Genomic DNA, 24,399 nt, shown 5'->3' with positions numbered 1-24,399 from the left:
GTGTACTTTAGGAAACACTTGCGAAGAGTCTGTTGGCATTCTTATTAAGTAGTTAGTATTTGTGCATATCCAGTTTTGCTCTTTGCTATGTCAAAGAAAGTCACCCAAATTTAAGGACTGATCTCCATAATATGTTAAAAATTAATGTAGTTAGCATTCTTATTTCTGAAATTTCAGCACCCTAATAATTTTCATCAAATTTGTGAGAGGCAGTATAGTGAAGAACAAAGGCTCTGGAATCATTTGGCCTAGTTTGAATTCTAGCCTTTCTAGTTGTATGACATTGGTCAAGGTACTTGTCTCAGTTTACATATCTGTAAAATGGGGATAATACCTCATAAGGTTTTGTGATGACCAAGTGAATGAGTATATGTAAGATCCTTAGGGTAGAGCCTGGCTTATGGTAAGCAGTCAATAAATATAAGCTGTCACTTTAGTTATTACTACTCATTCTAGGCCTCAGACTTTTCTACAACTACTCTTTTTCACTGTTTTCATGAGTAATACCACTTCAAGGATTTATAAAATAGAGAAGGATATGATAGAAATATGAGGCAGAAGGGAAAGGAGAATAGATGGTAGATTGATCTAAAAGGTCAGAAAAAAGTTAGTTAAATAAAATGGAAGAGTAGAAAGAAGTAGAGTCTATTAAAGTTAAATCTTAACTGGATTCATGGGACACTTATTTTTCTCTAGATTTTAGCACAATACAAACTTTTAAACTTAATCCAAATGTTAGGGAATGTTTTGTTTAATTTTTGGTAGAAATCAACCTGTTGCTGGTTTTGGTCCTAGCTTTATAGGTGTTGTGTCAGTAAACAATCAGTTGTTACAGTTATGTATTCATACTGCTCGAGTCCAGTAGTAGTCTCTTGACCCATTCCAATTTCTGTTAGCATCAGATGTACTCCCTCACTCCCCTAGCTACTACTCCTATAGAAAAAATTATCAGTTGCTCTACTGCTTCCAGTTTAGTTTTTACTGGATATAAGAATGGATGTCACAGGAGACAGGCTGTGGAAGAAAAAGATGAACATCCTAAGTACAAAATAGCAGACTATCTTGGCCTCTAGCTTCTGTCGTAGTAGAGAGAAAAACATAGTAGAGAGAAGTAAACACACACAAAAATCACAATCATTTCAGTTATTGATTATTGCTATTAAGAACATATTGAGTAATGTTAGAGCCTGCTGGCCATCTCATTTAGGTATGGTGAGTGGCCTATTTGAATTTACATTTGAGTTGAGGTTTGAAAGAGAAAAATACTCAAATGAAGACCTGGGGTAAGAGTATTCCAAGTGGAGGGAACATCAGCAGAGACCCTGAAATTGTGAGCAGCTTGTTTTGTTTGAGAGATGGAAGGGAGACCAGTGTGGTTAGAGCATAGTACATGAAGGGGAAAGTAGAGGGAGATGAAGTAAGAGTTTTAATTTGACAATATCCTTTATAACTTTGACTCACCTTGGTGTACTACCTTTCTCTCTGCCTTTTATATTTTGTAAAATTTCAAGGCAACAAATAAGTCGAAAGAACACTATTAGCAGTCAAATAGCTTTCACCTAGATTTAGCAGTTAAAATTTTGCCACATATGTTATCTTCTATATCTGCCTACCTACACACACACACACACACACACAAAAAAAAATAAAACATACTCTTACACTTTCTCTTCGTAAATCATTTGAAAGTAAGTTGCAGTATCTCCTTCGTAGGGAAGTTCTCATAAATAACCATAATACCATTATCACACCCAAGAAATTTATCATTGATTCAAAATAGCTAATATAATGTCCATATTTAGATTTTTGTTTCCCTTTGTCATGTCTCTCTGGTTTCCTTTATTCTGTAGTAATGCTCCACACTGTGTCTTTCATGAAATTTGTCATTTTTTTCCTCCTAGAGTTCAGGCTAGTTATAGAAGAATCCACAACCTGGATCTGAGTGTTTCCTAAGCACTCTTCTTTTCCTCAACATTTTATGAACGTTTTCAAGTGTACAGAAAAGTTGAAATTCTACAGCGAATACCCAGATACTCATACCTGGTTTTTACCATAGATAGTTGCTTTACCACCTCTCTATGTATAACACTAACCTTCAGTTTATGTTAATTTTTGATTCAGTTGAAATAAATCACAGTTAACTTTTTCCTAATGCTTTAAGCATTGATATCATTACCTAGCATTCAATATTTTTTGTTTTGAGGTAAAATTTACATATGGTGAAACGCTCATACCTGTTTAAGTGTGTCTTTGTTGACTTTATTTTTTTGTGACCATATAATTCGTATGCCATAAAATTCACCATATTAAAGTATACAATTCCATGGTTTTGAATATAGTCACAAAGTTGTGCAACCATCATCACTAATTTCAGAACGTTTTCCTCACTTCAAAAGAAACCCTGTAAATTTGTAGTCACTGTCCCTCTCCCTCCCTCCTCCTGGCAATCATTAATATACTTTTAATAGTTGTTATGCTACTTTTTTAGTTGTTTTTCTAGGGATTACAGTTAACAATTTATAACATTCCAGTTTGGATTAATGTGAACTTAACGTCAATAATATACAAAAACTATACTCTTATATAGCTTCATTTCTCTCCCACTCCTTTGTATTATTTTTATGTAAATAACATCTTTATACATTATAACCCTGTCAACACAGTTTTATAGTTATTGCTTTATGCAGATAGAAGTTATAAATGTTAGATTTATATTGTCTTTTTATATACAGTTATTTCTACTTTACTCTTTGTTTCTCCTTGTATTTGAGTTATTTTCTAGTGTCCTTTCAGTCCAAAAGACTATTTAATAGCTACTTTAGGGCAGATCTGCTAGAGTCCCTTAGTTTTTATTTATCTGGAATGTCTTAATCTCGCCTTCATTTTTGAAGACTAGGTAAGGAATTCTTGATTGACAGAGTTATTCTGTCAGCACCTTGAATATGTTAGCTCATTGCTTCCTGGCTCCAGGATTTCTGATAAGAATCAATTGTTAATCTTATGGAGTATCTCTTGTATGTGACCAATCACTTCTATCTGCTTTCAAGATTGTCTTTTTTCTGGATTTTGAAATTTTGATTCTGATGTATCTAGGTTTCGATCTCTTTTAGTTAATCCTATTTCATGTTTGTTGAACTTCTTGGATGTGTAAATTAGTGTTTTCATCAGATTTGGGAATTTTTTGGCCATTATTCCTTAAAATATTGTCTTTCCTCTCCTTCTGTGGCTCATGTTATCCATATACTGATATACTTGATGGTGCCTCATAAGTCTCTGAGGCTCTGTTCATTTTTCTTCATTCTTTTTCCTTTTTGATCCTCAGACTGAATAAATCAGTTTACCTGCTTTTTAAGTTCACTAATCTTTCTGCCAACTCAAATTGCTCATGAGCCATTTAGCTGAATTTTTGATTTCATTTATTGTTCTTTTTCAGTTCCAGAATCTATTAGGTTCTTTTTAAATAATTTCTATATTGATTTTCGCTCTTTGGTGAAACACTATTCTCATACTTTACTTCATTAACCATAATATCTGTTCATTGAATGTATTTAAAGTAGCAGATTTAAATCTTTGTCTACTAATTCCAATGCCTGCGCTTTCTCTGGGACTGTTTCTACTGACTACTGTTTTTCCTGTGTATTGGCCATACTTTAATATTTCTTGGGGTGGTGCTCAAAATTTTTTGCTGAGAACAAGACATTTTAAATAATATAATGTGGCAGCTCTGGAAATCAGATTTATCCCCCTACACAAGGCTTGTTTTTGCTTCTGGTTTTTGTTACTGTTTGTGTAGTGACTTCCGTAAGCTAATTCTGTAAAATCTGTATTCTTTTACTTGTGTTGCCACTGAAATCTCTGCTTAGTGGTTAGCTAATGATTTCCTTAAATGTCTGGAACCAGTAAGTCTCCCAGCTTTTGCCAAGGGGTTCTGTGTGCGTATAGGGTGAAGTTTTTAGTGTTCTAGCAGGAAGCTTACAACTCCTTGTTAGCCTTAACTTCTTGCTTGCACAGAACCTCATAGTCAGCCAGAATGACGGGGCCTTCTCAGGTCTTTTTTGAGCATGTATATGTACAACCCTGCACATGAGTGTGACCTTGATTCTCATGAATTTGCTGGAGCTTTTAAAAACCACTATGGACCTCTCATTCCCCATATTTTCCATGTAAATTTTTGGCCAGATTCTTGTTTTCTCTCAACTGTTTTCATTGCTTTAGCCAGCTGTGATGATAAACAATTGCCACTGATTGTTTTTGACAAATGGCTCAGGGAAAAAGCTGTTCACAGTGAGCAAGTTTTGAACTAGGTCCAGTAAAGACAAACCCTGTGAGTGGAGATTCCTGTCAGATTTAATAGTGGCAGTTCTAGGGTAAAGAGACTTTTGGAGAACTTCAAAATTATTCCAGTGACTCCTAGGCTGCTGGTTTTCACCATGATTGCAGGGCTGTGGGTTTTCAAGACATCTGTGGAGCTGGTAAGAGGGGAATGGGGTAGAGCATGTTAAAACATCACAAAGGAAGTTGTTTTTACCGAGATTCAGCCATGTCTTGAATAAACACTCCTTGGATTGTTGCAAGACTTTGGTTAATTTTTTTAGAGTTCTGAAAATGTTGATTTTGACAGTTTTTGGGGGGTCTTGTTGATTTTATCAATGAGTAGATTTTCATAGGTCCTTACTTTGCCATTCTGAAAGTGCTCACTCTATTAACTGATTTTTGATAGTTGCATACACCTGTGTAATACAAACCCCTGTTAAGATACAGAACATTACATGAATCTAGGAAATTTTCTCATGACTGGGACACTATTATAATAATTGCCTTAGAAGTTAAATTAGATAGCTAGAACATAGTTGTAATATTGTGTGTTTAATTATTTTGTAGAAGAAAGAAGGGTGACATTCCTTAGGTCTTTTGGGTGTCCGTAATTCAGGTGCGTGTTGGATCAGTGCTACTTTCTGCACTTTTTTCAACTTGCTCAGCAATTAAAAGGCTCTTAAGTCAGGGAGCCATTTTTGTGAAAATAAAAATAGCATCCCACATGACCCATTTTCTATGCCATTTCAGGTTTCAGAAATGGACTCCAACAGGATTTTCCCCAAGAAAAAAATTTTTCTTTGCCTTTAGTATTTTTCTGCAAATTAAGATGAGCTTTTTGATGTTTGTGTTTACTTAAATTTAAAAAGTGTATAACATTGAGGAACGCTACTTTAATTTGATTGTTTTCACTGTGTCTCACAGATTTATTCCAAGAACCTGTGGCCATTTGCCAGTTTTGTTGAAAGTGAAGCATTCTTTTTCTTTCTCTTTTTTTAATTAATAAATTTTTCAATTGCAGTTGACATACAATATTATATTAGTTTTAGATGTACAACATAGTGATGAGACGTTTATATAACTTACAAAGTGATCACCCTGATAAATATAGTTCCCATATGACACCTTAAATAGTTATTGCAATGTAATTGACTATATCCCTTATGCTATACTTTACATGGCCATGACTGTTTTGTAACTGCCAATTTGTACCACTTAATTCTTTCTCCCTTTTCACCTGCCTTCCCAACTACCCCTTCCTTCTGGCAACCATCAAAATATTCTTTGTATCTATGAATTTGTTTCTGTTTTGTTTGTTTGTTTATTTTGTGCTTTAGAGTCTACATATAAGTGAAATCATAGGGCATTTGTCTTTCTCTGTCTGCCTTGCTCCACTCAGCACAACATTCTCTAGGTACATCCATGTTATTGCAGATGGCAAGTTTTTATTTTTTTCTATGATTGAGTAATATTCCATTGTATATATGTACCACCTCTTCTTTATCTATTCATCCATTGTTGAATAGATACCCAGGTTGTCTCCAGGTAAATAATGCCACAATGAACATAGGGAAGCACATTTCCCTTTGTTTGGGTATCTTTGAATAAATACTTAGAAATGGGATTCCTGGGTCCATCTTTGTCTCTTTTTATAGCCTTTGTTTTAAAGTCTATTTTGTCTGGTATAAGTATTGCTACTCCAGATTTTTTTGATTTCCATTTTCATGAATATTTTTTTCCATCCCTTTACTTTCAGTCTGTGTGTGTCTTTCAGTCTGAATTGAGTCTCTTGTAGGCAGCATATGTGAGGGTCGTGTTTTCTTATTCAGCCTCTTATGTCTTTTGATTGGAGCATTTAATCCATTTACATTTAAGGTTATTATTGATAGGTATGTAGTTATTGCCATTTTATTATTCATATATTTTTTAAAAGATGTGTGATTTATTTATTTATTTATTTTTAATTGGAGAATGTTGGGGAACAGTGTGTTTTTCCAAGGTGCATCAGCTCCAAGTCAAGTTGTTGTCCTTCAGTCTAGCTGTGGAGGGCGCAGCTCAGCTCCAAGTCCAGTTGCTGTTTTCAATCTTTAGTTGCAGGGGACACAGCCCACCATCCCATGTGGGAATTGAACTCGCAACCTTGTTGTTAAGAGCTTGTGCTCTAACCAACTGAGCCATCTGGCCACCCCTCCAGAAGCTCAGCGGCAGCTCGTTGTCTTCCATCTAGTTGTGGAGGGTGCAGCTCACTGGCCCATGTGGGAATCGAACCGGCAACCCTATTGTTAAGAGCTCACGCTCTAACCAACTGAGCCATCCGGCTGCCCATTATTCATATTTTTTATCCTTTTTTTTTTTCTTCCTCTTATAGAACTCCCTCTAACATTTCTTGTAATGCTGATTTGGTGTTAATGAACTCCTTTAACTTGTTGTCTTTAAAGCTCTTTGTCCTTTGATTCTAAATGATAGCTTTGCTGGGTAAAGTCATCCTGGTTGTAGGTCCTTTCTTTTCATTACTTTGAATGTTTCATGCCAGTCCCTTCTGGCATGCAAAGTTTCTGTTGAGAAATCAGCTGATACCCGATGGGAGCTCCCTTGTGGGTAACTAAGTAAGTGTTTTCTCTTGCTGCTTTTAAGAGTCTGTCTTCATCTTTAACCTTTAGTGTTTTAATTATGATGTGTCTTGGTTTGGGCCTCTTTGGGTTCATTTTGTTTGGGTCGCTGTGCTTTCTGGACTTGTATGTCTATTTCCTTCACCAGGTTAGAGAAGTTTCATATCATTATTTTTTCAAATAGGTTTTCAGTTCCTTCCTCTGTCTCTTCTTCTGGTACCCCCATGATACAAATGTTGGTATGCTTGATGTTCCAGAGGCCCTTTAAACTACCCTCATTTTTTTAGATTGTTTTTATTTTTGCTGTTCTGATTAGCTATTTTCTGCTACCTTGTCTTCCAAATCACTAATTCGATCCTCTGCTTCGTCTAATCTACTGATTCCCTCTAATATATTCTTTATTTCAGTTATTGTATTTTTTGTTTCTGACTGGTTCTTTTTTATGTTTACTCTATTTTTATGTTTCCATTTTCTTTGTTGAAGTTCTCACCGAGATCATTGAGCATTCTTATAATGAGTGTTTTGAACTCTGTGTCTAGTTGATTGCTTGTCTTCATTTGTTTAGTTCTTTCCCTGGAGCTTTGTTCTGTTCTTTCATTTGGGACATGTGTCTTGTCTCCTCATTTTGGCTGCCTCCCTAATTTGTTTCTATGTATTAAGTAGGACTGCTATGTCTCTCGGTCTTAATAGAGTGGCCTTATGTAGTAGGTGTCCTGTGGGGCCCAGTGACACAGTCTCCCTGGTCACCTGAGCCAGATGACGCAGGTGTGTTTCTTGTGTGGGTTGTGTGTATCCTCATAGTGTAGCTGAATCTTAGTTGCTGTTTGCACATCAGTGGGAGGGATTGACTCTCGGGCTGACTGGTTGTGAGGACTGGCCGCCGTAACTACAGTGGAGGAGCTGTTGTGCAGGGCCTGACCCTATGTAACAGGATTCATTTTAGTAGGGCTCTGGTGCCTGCCCAGTCTGCCCTTTGGGTGTGTCGTTTACGGATGCAGTGAGTGGTATTCCAGCTTGATTAAAAGCTGTCCACCGGATGTGCTAGTCCTGGGGTCTCTTGGGAGGGGCCCTGCCCCAGGCCAAATTCGCTGCAACCTGTGCCCTGGCCAGAGCCACTTGACATGAGCCACAAAGCAATCTGCCAATGTCTTTCATTCATGCTGGGCTTTTATGTGCCTTGAGAGGCCAAGCTATGAACTGAGGCCAGCTGTCACTAGTGGTGGACTTGGGGCTGCTCAGCAAGAGGTATGGGGGATGCCAATGCCAGATGCTGCTTGTTTGTATTTTGTGAACCTTTGAGAGATTTTACGAAAGTCTGAAGCATGAGTCAAGACAGGTCATTTGTACGGAAAAGCCACTGGAAGAAGCTTGGCTGGGTTAGGCAGGGTCTCAGGGAATCACCAGGACAGGGTTAGTAGTGCTAGCTAGGTTGATGGAGACTCAGATATGTGGCCACCTGCGTCTGCATGCTGGGGTTTGGCAGGGCTCAACAGAAATAATGGATTCCACCAGCACTTCTGGTGGAGAAAGTTCCTTCTCCAGCCCTTGCCCTGTAGTCAGAGAATCCATTTCCTCCGTGTATTTCCCTGGCACCTTTTGAGTTGCTGGCCCAGTGCTGCAGCTCGGAGTGAGTCTGTCAGCAAGTAAGTCTGTGTATGGTCCGTTTAAGAGGAATGCCTGGGACTCCAGCTGCCCTGCGTCTCACTCAGCGACTATCTCTGCTGTTTTTCACAGCCAGAAATTGTGTGGAACCCTAGGCTGGGGAGCTTGATGTGGGTCTGGGAACCCTCACTCTTCCAGGGTGACCTCCACAGCTGAGCCATCCCTCCCAATTTTTAACCACCACACGTGCAGGACCAGTCTGTACTGCGTCTCTGCCACTGCCAGTTTCAAGGTGGCTACTTCTGTATGTCTTTAGTTGTAGGACTTCTGTTCAGCTAGACTTCAGGTGATTCTGAGTAATGGTTTTTCTGTAGTTGTGATTTTGACATGGTTGTGAGAGGAGGCAAGCACAGCGTTTACCTACTCTGCTGTCTTGACTGGGAATCCTGAAGCATTCTTCACTGTGGCTGTTTTTTGCCCTTTGGTAGACTGAAGATAGTGAGATAAATACATGTATATGTTCATTCTACTGTTTTTCCTGGAAGCCACTTACATCGTTTCTAGTTTCTGTTAAAATTTGATCATCTTTCTTATTCCTTTTTCTTACTTTCAACATTTTATTACTTGTTTCCATGAAGATTTTGCTTTTCTCTTTTAATAAATCAAATACTCATGTTTCACAAAGACATCATATCCACTTATATTGTGTCAATAATATGAATATTTTGTGGAATTCTTTTGGACTGTGATATAAATGTATTCCTGAAGGAGGTGACTTTCTAAATTCTCCAGAGGACTGCTTCTAGGATGCAAAATTGTTTCATAAGGTCTTAGGTTATTTTTCTGCTTTTGCTTCATGAAGGTACATAGCCCTTGAGTGTGGATATAGGAAGTTTTTGGGACTCACATAAGTCTGGAATCTACTGGAACTTTGTGTTTTCAGTGTTATTTGCTGTGATACAGTGTTTTTGCCTAGGTTAGGTTAGGTTTGCTGGGTGATTAATTGTGTCCATTCCTAATCAGAGAACAGAATTCCTTAGTTTTGAATCAGATTAAGTATGTATGTGTCGTTTTATCTCTGAGCTCTCCTTTTCGCAAACCTTTGTATAATTCCCCATGTGTATCTTGAGAGTATTTAAGGGAGGGTATTTTAAGCCTATTTCCTAGAAGTATTGCCACCGCAGTTAAAGTCTTAGAACCAATTTTACTCTTATTTTTTTCTTAATAGACATTAGGTTCATAGAATTTGGTTAATTATAATTCTTGGTTTGTAACAATTTATTAGTTCAGTCCTTGCTCTTCTAAAGTTTATTTATTGAAAATTTGGTGACAACATGGATGGATCTTGAGAGTATAATGCTAAGCGAAATAAGTCAGACAGAAAAAACAGAGAACCATATGATTTCACTGAGATGTGGTATATAAACCAAAAACAAAAGAACTAGACAAACAAATGAGAAACAAGAACTCATAGACACAGACAATAGTTTAGTGGTTACCAGAGGGTGGGGGGGGTGGGGGGTGGGAGATGAGGGTAAGGGGGATCAAATATATGGTGATGGAAGGAAAACTGACTCCGGGTGGTGAACACACAATGGGATTTATAGATGATGTAATACAGAATTGTACACCTGAAATCTATGTAATTTTACTAACAATTGCGTATGTTGAACCATTCTTGTGACCCTGGGATGTATAACCCCACTTGGTTGTAATGTATTATCTTTTTAATACATTGTTGAATTCGATTTGCTAGAATTTTGTTTAGGAATTTACATCTGTATTCATCAGAGGTATTGGTCTGTAATTTTGTGTGTGTGTGTTATCCTTAGCAGGTTTTGGTATCAGAGGAATGTTGGCTTCATAAAATGAGTTAGGGAGTATTGTCACTTCTTCAATTTTTTGGAAGAGTTTGAGTAGGACAGGTATTAGAACTTCTTTGAATGTTTCGTAGAATTCACTAGTGAAGCCATCTGGTCCCAGACTTTTGCTTTTGGGAAGGTTTCAGATGACTGATTGAATTTCCTTACTGTTGATTTGGTCTATTTAGATTTTCCAATTCTTTGTGATTCAGCCTAGGAAGGCTATGTTTCTAAGAACATGTCTTTTTTTCTAGGTTATTGAATTTGGTGGCATATAATCCTTCATACTCATGGCTGATCCTTTGTATTTCTGTGGCATCTGTGGTAACTTCCCCTCTTTCATTTCTGATTTTTTTTAATTGTTACTTTTCTCTGTTTATCTTAGTGAGTCTACCCAAGCGTTTGTCAATTTTACTAATCTTTTCAAAGAACCAGCCTACGCACATTAATTTTTTTCTATTGTCTTTTTTTTCTCTATTTCATTTAGTTCTGCTCTGATATTTATTGTTTCCCTCCTTCTGCTGACTTTGGGTTTCATTTGTTCTTTTTCTGGTTCTTTAAAGTGTAACGTGATTTTACTTACCTGCGATTTTTCTTCTTCCTTTATTAGACCTCTCATGATGCTTATTTCCCTCTTAAAACTGCTTTCACTGCATCCCAAAAATTTTGGTAGGATATATTTTCATTGTCATTTGTTTCTCTGTATCTTTTGATCTCTCCTCTAATTTCTTCCTTGACCCAGTCGTTCTTTTAAAGTATGTTGTTTAATCTCCACACATTTGTGGTTTTTCCTGTTTTCTTTTTGCAGTTGGTGCTCAATTTCAAAGCCTTGTGATGAGAGCATATGCTTGGGATCATTTCAGTGTCCTAAATTTGCTGAGGCTAGTCTTATATCCCAATATATGGTCCATCGTTGAGAATGTTCCATGTACACTAGAAAACAATGTATAGTCTATGTTCTAGGATGAAGTGCTCTATTGTCAATTATGTCCATTTCATCTAATGAGTCGTTTAGGGCTGCTATTTCATTGTTTTCTGTTGGGGTGATCTATCCATAGCTGTCAATGATGTACTTAGGCCTCTTAGTATAATTGTGTTTTGGTCAATTTCTCTCTGTATTTTTGTTAATAGTTGTTTCTTATATTTGGGTGCTCCCTGATTGGGGGCATAAATATTGCAGACTGTTATGTCTGCTTGTTGTATAGTTCCCTTTACCATTATGAAATGTTCATCTTTGTCTCTCGCTACCTTTTTTATCCTGAAGTCTGTTTCATCTGATATCAGTATGACTACACCTGATTTTCTCTAAATACCATTTGCTTGGAGTGTCTGTTTCTACCCTTTCACTTTGAGTCTGTTTCTCCTTGTAGCTGAGATGTGTCTCTTGGAGGCAGCATATGGTTGAATTTAGTTTTGTGATCCAATCTGCTGCTTTGTGTCTTTTATTGGTGAGTTCAGTCCATTTACATTTAGAGTGAATATTGATATATGAGCATTTCCTATAACTGTATGTAGGATGGTGCCTACATTGTTTCTTTGCCTTTTTGTTGCTGTCTATTATTTCAGTGTGGTGGTATTCTATGAATTTCCCCTCTATTTCTTCTTTTTTAATGTCATATATTCCAGTTCTGGATTTTTTTTAGTGGTTACCATTATAGTTCATGTAAAATAAAGTTTCATATTTAGAGTATTCCATTTTCTTCAGTATGCTTACTTTCTCCATTCCCTTGTGCTGGTTCAGACCTTTACACTCTTCTCTTTTGTGTTTTGTTGTCACAAATTATCCCTATTTATGCTGTGAGTTGATTTCTGCGCTGCTGTAGCAAGTTGTCTTTTTCCTCTTTTTTTTAAGAGTTTTTTCTTTTTTTCCTTCTTTACCCTGTCAGCTGTGTTTAAGTGTATAATGTCCTATTTGGTATAGGAGTAGCCATTTCCTGCCTCTGTTTGTAATACTACTGATGGTTTTCTTCAGGTTTTTTTGTTTCAGGTCGAATAGCGTCCTTCAATATTTCATGTAGTACAGGTCGTGTGTTAGAAAATTCCCTCAGCTTCTATATGTCTGGAAAGGTCTTTATTCCTCCTTCATATTTAAAAGATACCTTTACTGGATATATTATTCTTGGCTCATAATTTCTCTCTTTCAATAGTTTGAATATTTGATTCCACTCCCTCCTGGCTGTAGTTTCTGGTGAAAAATCTGATGATAATCTAATAGGCTTTCTTTTGTAGGTTACCGTCTTCTTTTCCCTGGCTGCCTTGAGGATTCTTTCTTTGTCGTTAATTGTTGACAGCTTAGTACAGTGTGCCTTGGAGAAGGCCTGGTGGGACTGAGGTAATTAGGTGTTCTATTTGCCTCTTGGATTCAAGGATGCAGTTCTTTCCACAAGTTTGGGAAATTCTCTTCGACTATTTGAATATACTCTGTTCCTTTCTCCCTTTCTTCTCCTTCTAGTATGCCCATTATTCTTATGTTGTTCTTTCTGATGGAGTCAGAAAGTCCTTGTGGATTTCTTTCATTTCTTTTAACTCTCAAGTCTCTCTCTTCTTCCATCTGTATCATTTCTAGATTTCTATCTTCCATGTCACTGGTTCTTTCCTCCATCTGGTCAACTCTATTATCTAAGCTGGCTATTTCATTCTTCATTTCTTTTATTGAGTTCTTAATCTCTAGAAATTCTATTTGGTTCTGTATTATAATTTCAATCTGTTTGGTAAAAATGTTCATTTTGTTCTTTGATTGTGTTTCTGAGTTCATTAAACTGCTAGTCTTTTTTTGAGTCTCATTGAGTTTTTTCACAACTGCAGTCTTAAATTCTCTGTCATTTAAGTCACATATTTCCTTTTCTTTAAGTTTTTTTCTGTAGACTTTTCATTTTCTCTTTGAGTCTGTTACCTGGTTATTCATGGCAATTAATTAATTATTATTTTTGTTCTTAGGCATCTACAGGAGTGGTTTCTGCAACAGGGTGATAGGAAGAGATTTTTTTTTTTTTGCAGTAGGTGTTCGTAGAATGTTTTACTTTCTCTCTGCAGCCTTTTATTCTCTGTCATGCTGTATTGTTATATTTTCTCTGCACTATTATAGTTTGCCACACAATGCGGGGGATTCCCTGGAAGGCGGGTTTCTCGTCTGTGAACTGGTCACCTGGGTCACAGGGTACCACGTATGTGGGTGGATGTGGAGAATTTCTGAAGTTCCAAAGCTCTTCCTGCACCAGTTTCTGGGCCTGTGTGTTTCAGCATTCTTTTCACTCCTGCAGGGATCCGCCCATATAGGTGGGGACAGGGGCAGGTGGGTTGTGAGAGGTGGCCCAGAGCAATGGCGTTTACCACCAGCACAGCTCGTCCTGCACCCAAGGATCTCTCCCTTTTGCCGGAACAGTTGTGCTGCGAGTCCGAGTCCATGGCTGTGGGCCGCAGTTCTCAGAGCTGCAAATATTCTGTTCTTTTGATCTGACACTGCCACAGTTCTACTTCTAGCAAAGGAGAGGGGGGAGTGTGTGATGGGGTGTCGGGGGGTTGTGGCAAGCTCTGGGAGGGGTTGGTCAAGCTCCGTGCCTAAGCCTTCTGTCCTCTGCTGGGCAGTGAGGGCTTAAACCACTGTTTTCATCCTTCTTCCCTCAGTCTTGGCTCTGATGTCTCTGCCATGACAGTTGGGTTCAGCTTTAGTATATACTGATCCCTCAGGTGGGACTGTGGGCCATAAGCGGAGCAGTAGTTGTCCAAATTCTGCTGTAGCTGCCGAATGCAAGGCTCTCAGAGCCCTGAGCTCCTCAGCAGTTCTGTACCGGAAATGCCCGAATATCCATGCTTCCCGCTTCCTTCCTCCCCAGCTTGCCCAGTTTACACACCTTTAGGTGATTTCAGTTGCGTGCCTCTTAGTGTTGCTGTCTGCTGCGCAGGGAGTCCTTTGTAGAGTTAGAGTTGTTCAATTTGTTGTAAATTCCAAGGAAGATTTCAAGAAGCTCACCTCATGCCACCAGTTTTATGATGTCTCCCCATATTTTTCTCCTTAATATTTTAGATTTTATATATTTGTTTTCCTCACTGTCTTTGAAATTCTGAAATGTGTATTTAACTTTAGACTTCAAAATTTCAAATATTTCTTTCCACCTGTATTAAAGAATTTGGAACACATCAGCTCTGACCACTTCCTTCCCAAAATAATATTTGTTGTCTAGTGTTTCAAATCTGACTTTTTAGAAATCTGACAGTTTATAAGCACCATTTTTTTCTAACAATACATTCAGATAAAACATTTAACACATTTTCAAAATTACCCTTAACGTGTTTTAAAAATACTTAGAATATTATGATGACCTTGCATATCAGATTGTGCTTGTAGAAACATTCCTTTAGAGCAAATCTCTTAATGGTAAATTACTTTGATTTTTAACTGTAAATTCTTTATTTAGGGTTAGTTCTCAATTGTAGGTAGACAGATTTTCTCTGTGCAGTTTGGAGATAATATTCTTTTGTCTTACTCATATACTGTTGCTGTCAATGCCTGCCAACTTGTTTTATATCCTGTGTTATCTCTCAGCCTGTTTTCTAGTTCTCCTGTTTTGTTTTTGGTGTTTATTGTGATGTGGATTTCTTTTTATGTGTCCTATTTGGGCCCTTTTGGTTTGAATCTGTAGAACCACATCTTTTAGTGGTTCAAGAATATTTGCAGCTGTTATCCATTCTCTCCTCTCTTTCTAAAAGTACATTTAAACTGTGAAATATTTTCTGTTCCTTTTCTTTGTTTTTTATAGAGAAGTTCTTTGAATGTATTTTTGTGTTCTTTAGTTCTTTCCAGCTATGCCCCATCAGCTTTCCCACCTTTTCATTTAGTGTAATTGTGGTTCCAGCCTCACACCCAATTCTGTTTATTTTTGATATTGGGAAATGTTGTCCCCGGAGACCTTGCCGTATTTTGGGAGAACAGGGATGTCTACTTTCCAATGACCTTGTGTCAATGGTGCAGTAAAAAGTTCACTCAGAGCTCTTCATTCATCATGATACATGGAAATAAGAATGTCTTTGGTATAATTCCTATTTTTTTTCAGCCTATATTTTAATGAGTTTTGAAGCAGTAAACAGTTTTGAAACGAAGGTTGTAGAGGTATATATATATATATATATGTGGAGGTATATATATATATGTAGAGGTATATATATATATTGTAGAGGTATGTAGAGGTGTATATATATATATATATATATATATATATATGTATATATGAGTACAGATTTTTTTTTTCAGTCCTGTTTGCTAAGAGATTTTGTGACTTAGTAGGGTGGGCCCAACAATTTGCATTTCTTAGTTTCCAGGTGATGCTGATGCAGCTGATCTGGGGAATAAACTTTGGGAATCAATGGACTAGATGGTGTCTCGATTTCCGGCTCTGATTCTTTTACCTTTGAATTAGGGGTGTTATCTGGCTTAGAGATAATTTTATTGATACTTAATAAAAGTGCTACAACATTTTCTTCTTGTGCCTAAGTAGTTTGTTTAAAAGTACTGCATTAATGTAATGTTTTATTTTAGTGATCATTCAGGATATGTTCGACCAGTACCAGTGCCACGCAGTTTAAATAGTGATATTTCCTATTTTGGTGTTGGGGGCAAGCAGGCTGTTTTCTTTGTGGGACAATCAGCCAGAGTAAGTAAAAAATTTCTTATAAATGAAAGTCAATCAAAATATTTTGAGGTTGACTCTGTCTAAATGTGTTAGCCAGTTTAACTTTTAGGAATCCTTAAAGTACTCTTTTTAATATTTAACAGATGATAAGCAAACCTGCAGATTCCCAAGATGTTCATGAGCTTGTGCTTTCTAAAGAAGATTTTGAGAAGAAGGAGAAAAATAAAGAGTCAATATATAGTGGATATATTAGGAACAGAAAGGTACAATACATTTTAACTCATTAATTATAAATTTATTACTTTGGATGGATGATACGACAAGAACATTTTTTCTAAATCTAAGATACTAATGTTGCTTTAAAAAACTTGAAGGTATGAAATTTTCAAATTAAATTATTTTCACTCTTTTTCCTTTAATCGTGTGAATAGCAAAAGTGATCATTTATGTACTTTCTCAGGCTGGCAATCTTCAGACAGCAAGTTTTCTCATAAAGTCCGTTAAGTCTCCTGGAAATTGCTCATAAGATTGTAAACTGTTTTTCCTTGCACTGAGTTTGAGCTTTTTAAATTTTTATTGTATAATAACCGCAAAACTAGAGTAGAAAACAGTGATAGGATAATAGTCTTTTAGGAAATCAGAGCTTTAGAGAAAGAAATGAGCATTTTATTTCTGTTATAAATTTGCTTTCAAATTCTCATTTAATAAGCAGAATGTTAACAAATTTGAATCATGATCACGTGTATGGTATTAATTGTATTCATTCAACTTTTCTCCATTTGAAACACTTTTTGAATTTTAAAATCTTTATTTTAAAGTAATTTTGAGATTTTTAAAAATTCTGTTCTGATTCTAAAACAGATTGTAAAAAATTTTGTAGGACAATATAAAGAAGTAAAAGTAGTCTCAAATGCCTGAAAAAGGTACTTGTATTTAGTTTAATTTCCTTCTACTGTTTTTTATTATATACTTATGAGCCCACATTTTTTAAATTAACATTTGAGTATTTCTCCATTTTATAAAATATTTTGGTGTACCAAACACATTTTTAATAGCTTTATAGTATTTCTTGGGCTGAATGTACTGTAATTTAACTATTCTGTTGAGCATTTAGCTTATTTAAAGGATTTTACTGTAATTATAAAGACACCGCCATAAATATCTTTGCATAACATTTTGCTTGAGTTACATATTTTTCTTAGTATAGATTGTTAGAATTTTAACAGCTGTAACAACAAATTTGAACTTTATAAATGTGCATAGTATATATTGCAAAACAGCTTTTCTGAAAGGTTGAACCCAAATCAGAAACACTCAGCAATAGTATATGGAAATGCCTATTTGATCATTTCTTACTAAAAAGAATGGGGGAGGGCAGCAAAATGTTGGCAGTTTGATAAGTAAAAATACTTTTTCTTTTCATTGCTAGTGAGCTGATTTTTTTTCATATTAGCTTCTTTTATTTTCTCTGTAGCTTAACATTCTCCTCTGTCTAGGAAATTTCTTCATTTTGCTCATCTTACTTTTTCCTCTTTAATTTTGTTGCATTTATTTAACAATTTACATATCTTAATATTTTTACATGACAGTATTCTATCTTATGTTTTCCATACTGTCTTACCATCGCAAAGTATTATAAAGTATTTTGGTGGAAATATTTGCCATGTTAAAACTGGTGAAAAAATAGGAATTGAGGATTAAGTGATTTTCAAAACTGCACACAGATAATAATGCTTAGATAGAACTGAGGTCTCTTGGGTCATCATTTCTGCCAGGTTTTTTTGTGTGTGTGCTCAGTTCATCCCAACAAACATTTCATGGGTACCAATAGGTCCTTGGTCCTTTTTTTTTTTTTTTTTTTTTTTTCTTGATCTGTCCTTTCCAACTTACTTTCTTTTGGCTCCTCATATATCCCTGACCTCTTAGCAGGTATTACAATGTGTGTGAGATTGGTAGTTTTTTATCTATAATAGCCGCCTTTTTCTGTGTGTGTATGTGTGTGCCATTTAATATCAACAGTTCTCAAATCTGTATTTCTTGTCAAGAGACTTTTCTCTTAATAGTGAGAAACTGAATCAGGCTGGACTTTGTAAAGGCAACAAACTGTTCTAGGCACTTTAAACAGAAAAGGATATAATAAATGGAATTAGATGCTTACATGATTATTGGAAGGGCTGGAGGAATGAACTCTAGGCTGAGCATTGTAGAATGATGCCAGGACACTCTGACCTTCAATTGATGCTGCAACATATGCTATACTCACGTAGCCATAGGACCAACATTGGGTCTGGAATTCAGAAACGCACTGCCTTCTCTGTGATCCAGAAGTTGGAAAGGCCTTACTTCCACAGTTGCTCCAACACTAGAACACAGAATTTCTGGCCAGTGTTGCATCAGTGCTGCCACTTGAAGCTGGAACCAGGATAATGGTCTTTTCAGTGCCTTGCATGATAACAGAAAACCTTCAAGAAACCTCAGGAAATGGCCTCTGCTTCATTTTCCCCTTCTGAATCTTTGGCTAGTGCATCTAGTTGTGAAACTCAATTTGCATCCACAACCCAAAACATAAGGAAGTTTAAGCAATAGGCCTTTTTGGCTTTCCATCCTCTGGAGCCAGGAGGGGACATAAATGGTGTTGGGAATGAGTGCCTGGATGCCAACTGATCATACCTAGCACACCCATTTCTAATTTCAATTAGGTGTGCTCCAAGTGTTCCATAAGTAACTCACTTTTGGTACATCTGAAAAGAAACATTATCCATAAATTTTTCTTATTCTCTCCTTTTCGTTCTTCAAAACTACCCTTTTCAATTAACATCCTCTAACGAAGCAGTTAGTAAGTAAATCCTTGTTGTTAATCAGTCACCGCATGTAATTGTTCTTTAAAATAGTTTTATCTCTCCTCTCTTCCACCCATTTCTACTGCTTGAATCAGCCTTTCCAGCCTCATCTTTCATCATATTCTAGACTACCTTATTTCCCTTATACTTTCCAATCCTTCATGTTCTCATTGGTTTGGAATGTTTTTGTTAAGTCAGCTGTTGGGTAAATGTCACCCTTTTTAACTCTGTAGCTCTTGGTTCATATCTTTATATAATGGCACATTGATTTTTAATTATTTATTTCTCATCTCCTACTAGATGAATTTGTATGGAGGAAGGGCACTGTCTTATTTATCTTGGTCCATATCTTCTCGTGTCTAGCTTGAGTTATAGGACTTAGAACGTGCTTGATAACTATTTGGATAATAGTAAAGCCAAGCTAATTTAACTCTCAAAGTGTATAAAATGTTGCTTGTGTATTATGTACTGTAGCTATAATATTAGTGACTTAGTGCGTAGGGATGATTGGAATGGTTTTGTAGGGTTTGTTTTTATTTTTATTAAGAAAGTAGTAATATATATGCTTATTAAACAGTAAAGTTTCCTAGACATAATAGTTCAGTGTGTTTCTCTATCCTTACAAGTTTTTATGTATATGGCAACATACATAGTATATGTATGCATATATATGCATGCAATTTTTAACACACATGGACTCATAATAAAAGTTGAGAAGTTTATAATACTTATCCTCAAACACTACCCCTACACCCCTCTCCCTATTCCCCTTCTGTAAGCTGTAGATATTCTCTGAAAGTAGACTGGGGCCTGGGATGATTTTACTCCCTTTTAATAAACTCAAGTGCGTTTGTGCTAAGCCAGCTGTGTTCAGGCTGCATCCTAGTTGTCTTGCACATGTAGAGCAGGGCATTGGTCTTGACCAAATTACGTGGTAGGTATGCCAAACAAGGACTTATTCTACCCTGGGGTAAATGTCCTCAATTTTTTCCAGCATTTTTAAACTCAGTATTTATTTTTCTTTACCTTTTTCTGTGTGATTCTAAAATTGATTTAGCATTATGGTTGGATACTCTTATGTTTGCTAGTTTAGCAATGTATATAAAAGTTCCCTTGTCCTCACAGGATTGTCACATACTCAGCTGAATTATATTTTTGGCCATTTTTTTCCCAAATCTTTTTTGAAGCCTAGATTTGAAGCTATCCAGGTGAATGTTAAATGTTATTTCTATAATTACAATTAAGGTGTATATAATCTGTTTTATTTATATTCATTCTTGCAGCCAGCTGATTCTGTTCACATTACAAACGATGATGAAAGATTTCTACATTCTCTCATCTCAGAGGAGAAGGAAAAAGATAGCTTTACTGCTGTGGTTATCACAGGAGTACAATCAGAACACATACAGTACTTGAAAAATTATTTCCATCTTTGGACAAGACAGTTAGCGTAAGTAATTGCTTATATTTGATTCAGTACATGTTGCTACTTATCTTTTTTAAGACAGAAATATTACAGATACATTGAAGCCTCTTGACTGTCTGCTCCTGTGCCATTTCCTTCCCTTCAATACAGTAACCAATACTTTGAAGTTAGCATTAAAATTGTTCCCTATTCTGTAAATACTCATTGATCACCAGTAATGTATTGGTCATTATTTGAGGCACAGGCTTTTTGACATCTATGATAAAATTTAAAATAATCCAGCATTTATCAAATTCAGTGTCATCATTCCCATAGCACCCTTTTGTGCTTCTCTATAGGACCTGTCATAATCTTCTGTACCATATGTTTTACTTATTTTTTTGTATGCCTTCTCCCATTGGAATGTCTTTTTTTAATGCTCTGCTGTATCCCCAGTGTGTCCTCTTACATAGTAGATGCTCAATAAGTGTTTATCAAATTAATGCATCAAGTCTGTTAATATGAAAAAATGTGTCTATGTGCCTGTATGACATCTGAGTAACACTGAAAATCTTTGTGTATTCCAGGAAACCTTTTAGGGAGTATATATTCCATTAGACCAAATCAGAGGAATATTTATTTAATGGCTCTGAGCCTTTTCTATATAGCTATATAGTATAGACCATTTACTGGACTGTTTCCTTAATTTGTATTAGTCTGAATTACTGAGTCTTGCAAACACAAAATTTCTGTTTTTGAAAAAGTATCTTTTCACATTTACCCAAAAGGCTATTGCACTTAATTTGAGAGTCTCTATTTTATACATAAATATACATTAACAGAGTTAGGATGGTTTCCTTGTATGGAAAAATAAATTTGATTTTAGGGATACCATTTTTCTTCTTGATATTAATGTTCATTGGCCCTATAACATAAAAGTTTTGAATAAGACTGGAATTGTTTTCTCTGAGTACATATTTTATTAGCAACTGAAGGAACTCAGTGTACACAACACGTAATTAGGCCATACTCTTACTCTAACAAAGAATAACATACAACTTTTACCATTCTTTGAAACAGACAATTGCTAAGCTATTTATAGCACTCTCTTAATGTATGGTTGTAAACTTATCTTTGATTATGATGTTAACACTTGAGATGTCTGAAGAAAGATCTCAAGATTTTCAGTGATTTCCTTTTATGTCAGTAATATTTTAAACAGTAGCTAGGATAATTAATTATTTTTTAAAGTTAAAATTCATATGAAAGAATATTGCAGACACCTGTTTGAGGAATAACTACAGATGTAATATGTTTTAGCCCTGAATAATCTCACCAAAATATAGGTGTTTTAAACTTTTACTTAAAAATAAAGTAACAAAGGTTTCTGAAGTGGTTTTCGATGGGATAATGTTGAATGTATTACTTTGTTTGGGGATTATTGGGATTAGATTGTTTCAGTGATACAGGAGAGGAATGATGAGAGTTATATAATGATGATCTCATGTTCCACAGATAACTTAAAGATATGTAGTCTTGTATACTCCCTGATAATTGGATTCCTTTCTTGAATATCCCTGACAAGTAGAATTATAGCCTCTTGCCTTCTAGTATATTTTTGAATTATATGTCTTGGAAGTGTAAAGTATGTGGGCTTCAAAGTAGGAAAGGCCTGGACTGAAGCCCCCTCTTCCTCAAACTCTAGTTTTGTGACCTTAGATAAATTATATAAACTCCTTGAGCCCGAGTTTCTGTATGTGTAAAATGAGGTGCAATACCTGCATTTCAGGATTTTTTTTTTTTTACCATCAAATGGGACACTGTGTTTAAATAACCTTAATATAGTGCTTGGTACCTGGTAGGTACTGCCAAATAGTAGTTATAAAAATTTTTTGTGGTAGAAGAATGTATGAACTATAATTTTATGTAAATTAAAAGTATAAAGTTTTCTTCTATATTTTAGGCATATTTATCATTACTATATTCATGGCCCAAAAGGAAATGAAAAATGTACATCAAAAGAAGTTGGACCTTTCAACAACATTGATATTGAAGTAAGATAAAATTCCTTCTTCAAATATTACGAATTACCATATTAGGTATTTCTTACAGTTCCAAGTGACTTTGGATAAGAAATAAATCAGTCAATAAATACACAACTTCTCTCTCCTTTTTACAAAAGTTCTTTGATGATTTGACGTCTAAGTAAAGAGATCATTCCTAGATGTGTTTTTCTGGAACTTTGTTTACTATAGTTGGTTTCATTTTTCTCTGTCCTTTATAGAGCTATGAGTTGTTGCTGAATATTAAGTCTTAAAGCAGAGAGGAAAAGGGAAAAGGGACATAAATAGTTTCCTTTTTTTTCATAGAAGTTTTGTGATGGTAAAGTAAGATTTAGAAGCACCAAACATTTGAGAGGTGGGGTCCCAATACCTTTGCCCACACATTAGAAAGAATTTTATGAACATCATTGTTCCACTTCCTATCTCTAGCAAGAAACTTTGAATTAAATGTATTCATGTCTTATCAGTCCTTCAGCTCCTCTTTGCTCTTTCTTTACCTACTATTCTATATTCCTTATTGAGATTCTACATATAGGTATTTATATAAATATGAGGTGTGATCAAACAATATGGTGAATGTTTAAATAAAAATATTTATTGTGGTAAAAGACACATTGCTATTAATCCCCCTCAGAATACTCCCCCTCACTTCGAACACACTTATCCCATCGTTCTTGCCACTTTTCTGAAGCAGTCTGGAAGCCCTCTTTCGTGAGTGTCTTTTAGTTGCGCTGTTGTGGCTGCCTCGATGTCCGGAATCATTTTGACTTTGGGGAAGAGCTAGAAGTCAACGGTGTCAGATCCGGTAAATAAGGTGGATGAGGAACCACCATAATGTTTTCATTTGACAGAATTTGCCGTATACCTGAAATGATGTGTGACATGGAGTGTTTTCATAATGGAGGATGATTAATGGCACGCTTCAAAACACCTTCTCTCAATAGTAGCTCCCACCCAACTGACTGCACTGAACAAATTGAAACTTTTCCTACATTGTTACTAAGGTTTGACATGCCACTTCCCGTATTGAAGATGTATTGAAGATCCCTGCCTTTCCGTTGGATTGTACTAGGCAGCAGCATTCACCATATTTCTTTTTTATCACAACAGAAAGGCTCAGTGTCACACATTGCTTCTGGTACAGCAATTTCTGTCAAATAAAAACATTACCGTGTGTCGTCATCCACGTTATTCACCGGATCTGGCACCATGTGACTTCTGACTCTTCCTTAAAGTCAAAATGACCATAAAAGGTATATGTTTTGAATCGATTCAGGACATCGAGGCAGCCATGACAGCACAACTAAAGACACTCACAAAAGAGGACTTCCAGAACTGCTTCAGAAAGTGACAAGGCCAATGGGATAAATGTGTTCCAAGCGAGGGGGCGTATTTTGAGGGGGATTAGTGGCAACGTGTCTTTTACTGTAGTAATTTTTTTTAAACATTCATTGTAGTTTTTGATTGCACCTCATATGTGTATTACCTATACATATACATATATATTTCATTAAGCCAGATGATTACTTGTACAAATAAAAGTAGTTTTTGCCTATTCCTTTGTTGGATCATAGCTGAAAACATAAGTCACCATAGAATTTAATTATTTTTGTTTTATTTTTATTTTAGATTTCTGTGTTTGAAAAGGGGAAGGCACCTAAGATTGTCAACCTAAGGGAAATACAAGATGACATGCAGACGTTGTATATAAACACAGCAACTGATAGTTTTGAGTTCAAAGCTCATGTTGAAGGAGACGGTGTAGTGGAAGGGATTATCCGATATCACCCTTTCTTATATGATAGAGAAACTTACCCTGATGATCCCTGCTTTCCATCAAGTATGTTAATCTGTTATCTTAGCTACAAAATGTGAAGTTGTGATTCAGGATAGTGATTTGTTTCTTTTAATGATTATTATTAGTTGGGTTATTAAGGTTAGATAAATTTTAAAACCTTTTCCTTACACAAATCTTTTAAGTTTTTAAGTATTTGTAATTTTTATACTTCTTGATTTCTGTGTATATTCACTTCCAGACAAATGAAGCGCTGGCTTTAAGAAACAGTATATATTCTTT

The 24,399-nt window shown here is 35.9% G+C and overlaps 1 protein-coding gene across 1 annotated transcript in view; it reads left to right on the top strand.

The window, feature by feature from the left end:
* Nucleotides 1-24,399, top strand: part of SMCHD1 (structural maintenance of chromosomes flexible hinge domain containing 1) — a 146,036-nt gene that overhangs the window by 14,787 nt on the left and 106,850 nt on the right. The window contains exons 6-10 of the mRNA XM_033087399.1: nt 15,921-16,035; nt 16,158-16,277; nt 20,138-20,304; nt 22,223-22,313; nt 23,952-24,162. Coding sequence (XP_032943290.1) covers nt 15,921-16,035; nt 16,158-16,277; nt 20,138-20,304; nt 22,223-22,313; nt 23,952-24,162 — 704 coding nt within the window. The remainder of the gene's footprint in view (nt 1-15,920; nt 16,036-16,157; nt 16,278-20,137; nt 20,305-22,222; nt 22,314-23,951; nt 24,163-24,399) is intronic.

The sequence above is a fragment of the Rhinolophus ferrumequinum genome, chromosome 19, assembly GCF_004115265.2.
Source record: "Rhinolophus ferrumequinum isolate MPI-CBG mRhiFer1 chromosome 19, mRhiFer1_v1.p, whole genome shotgun sequence".
In the NCBI taxonomy this organism is placed as follows: domain Eukaryota; kingdom Metazoa; phylum Chordata; class Mammalia; order Chiroptera; family Rhinolophidae; genus Rhinolophus; species Rhinolophus ferrumequinum.
This window is presented reverse-complemented; position numbering and strand designations above follow the sequence as displayed.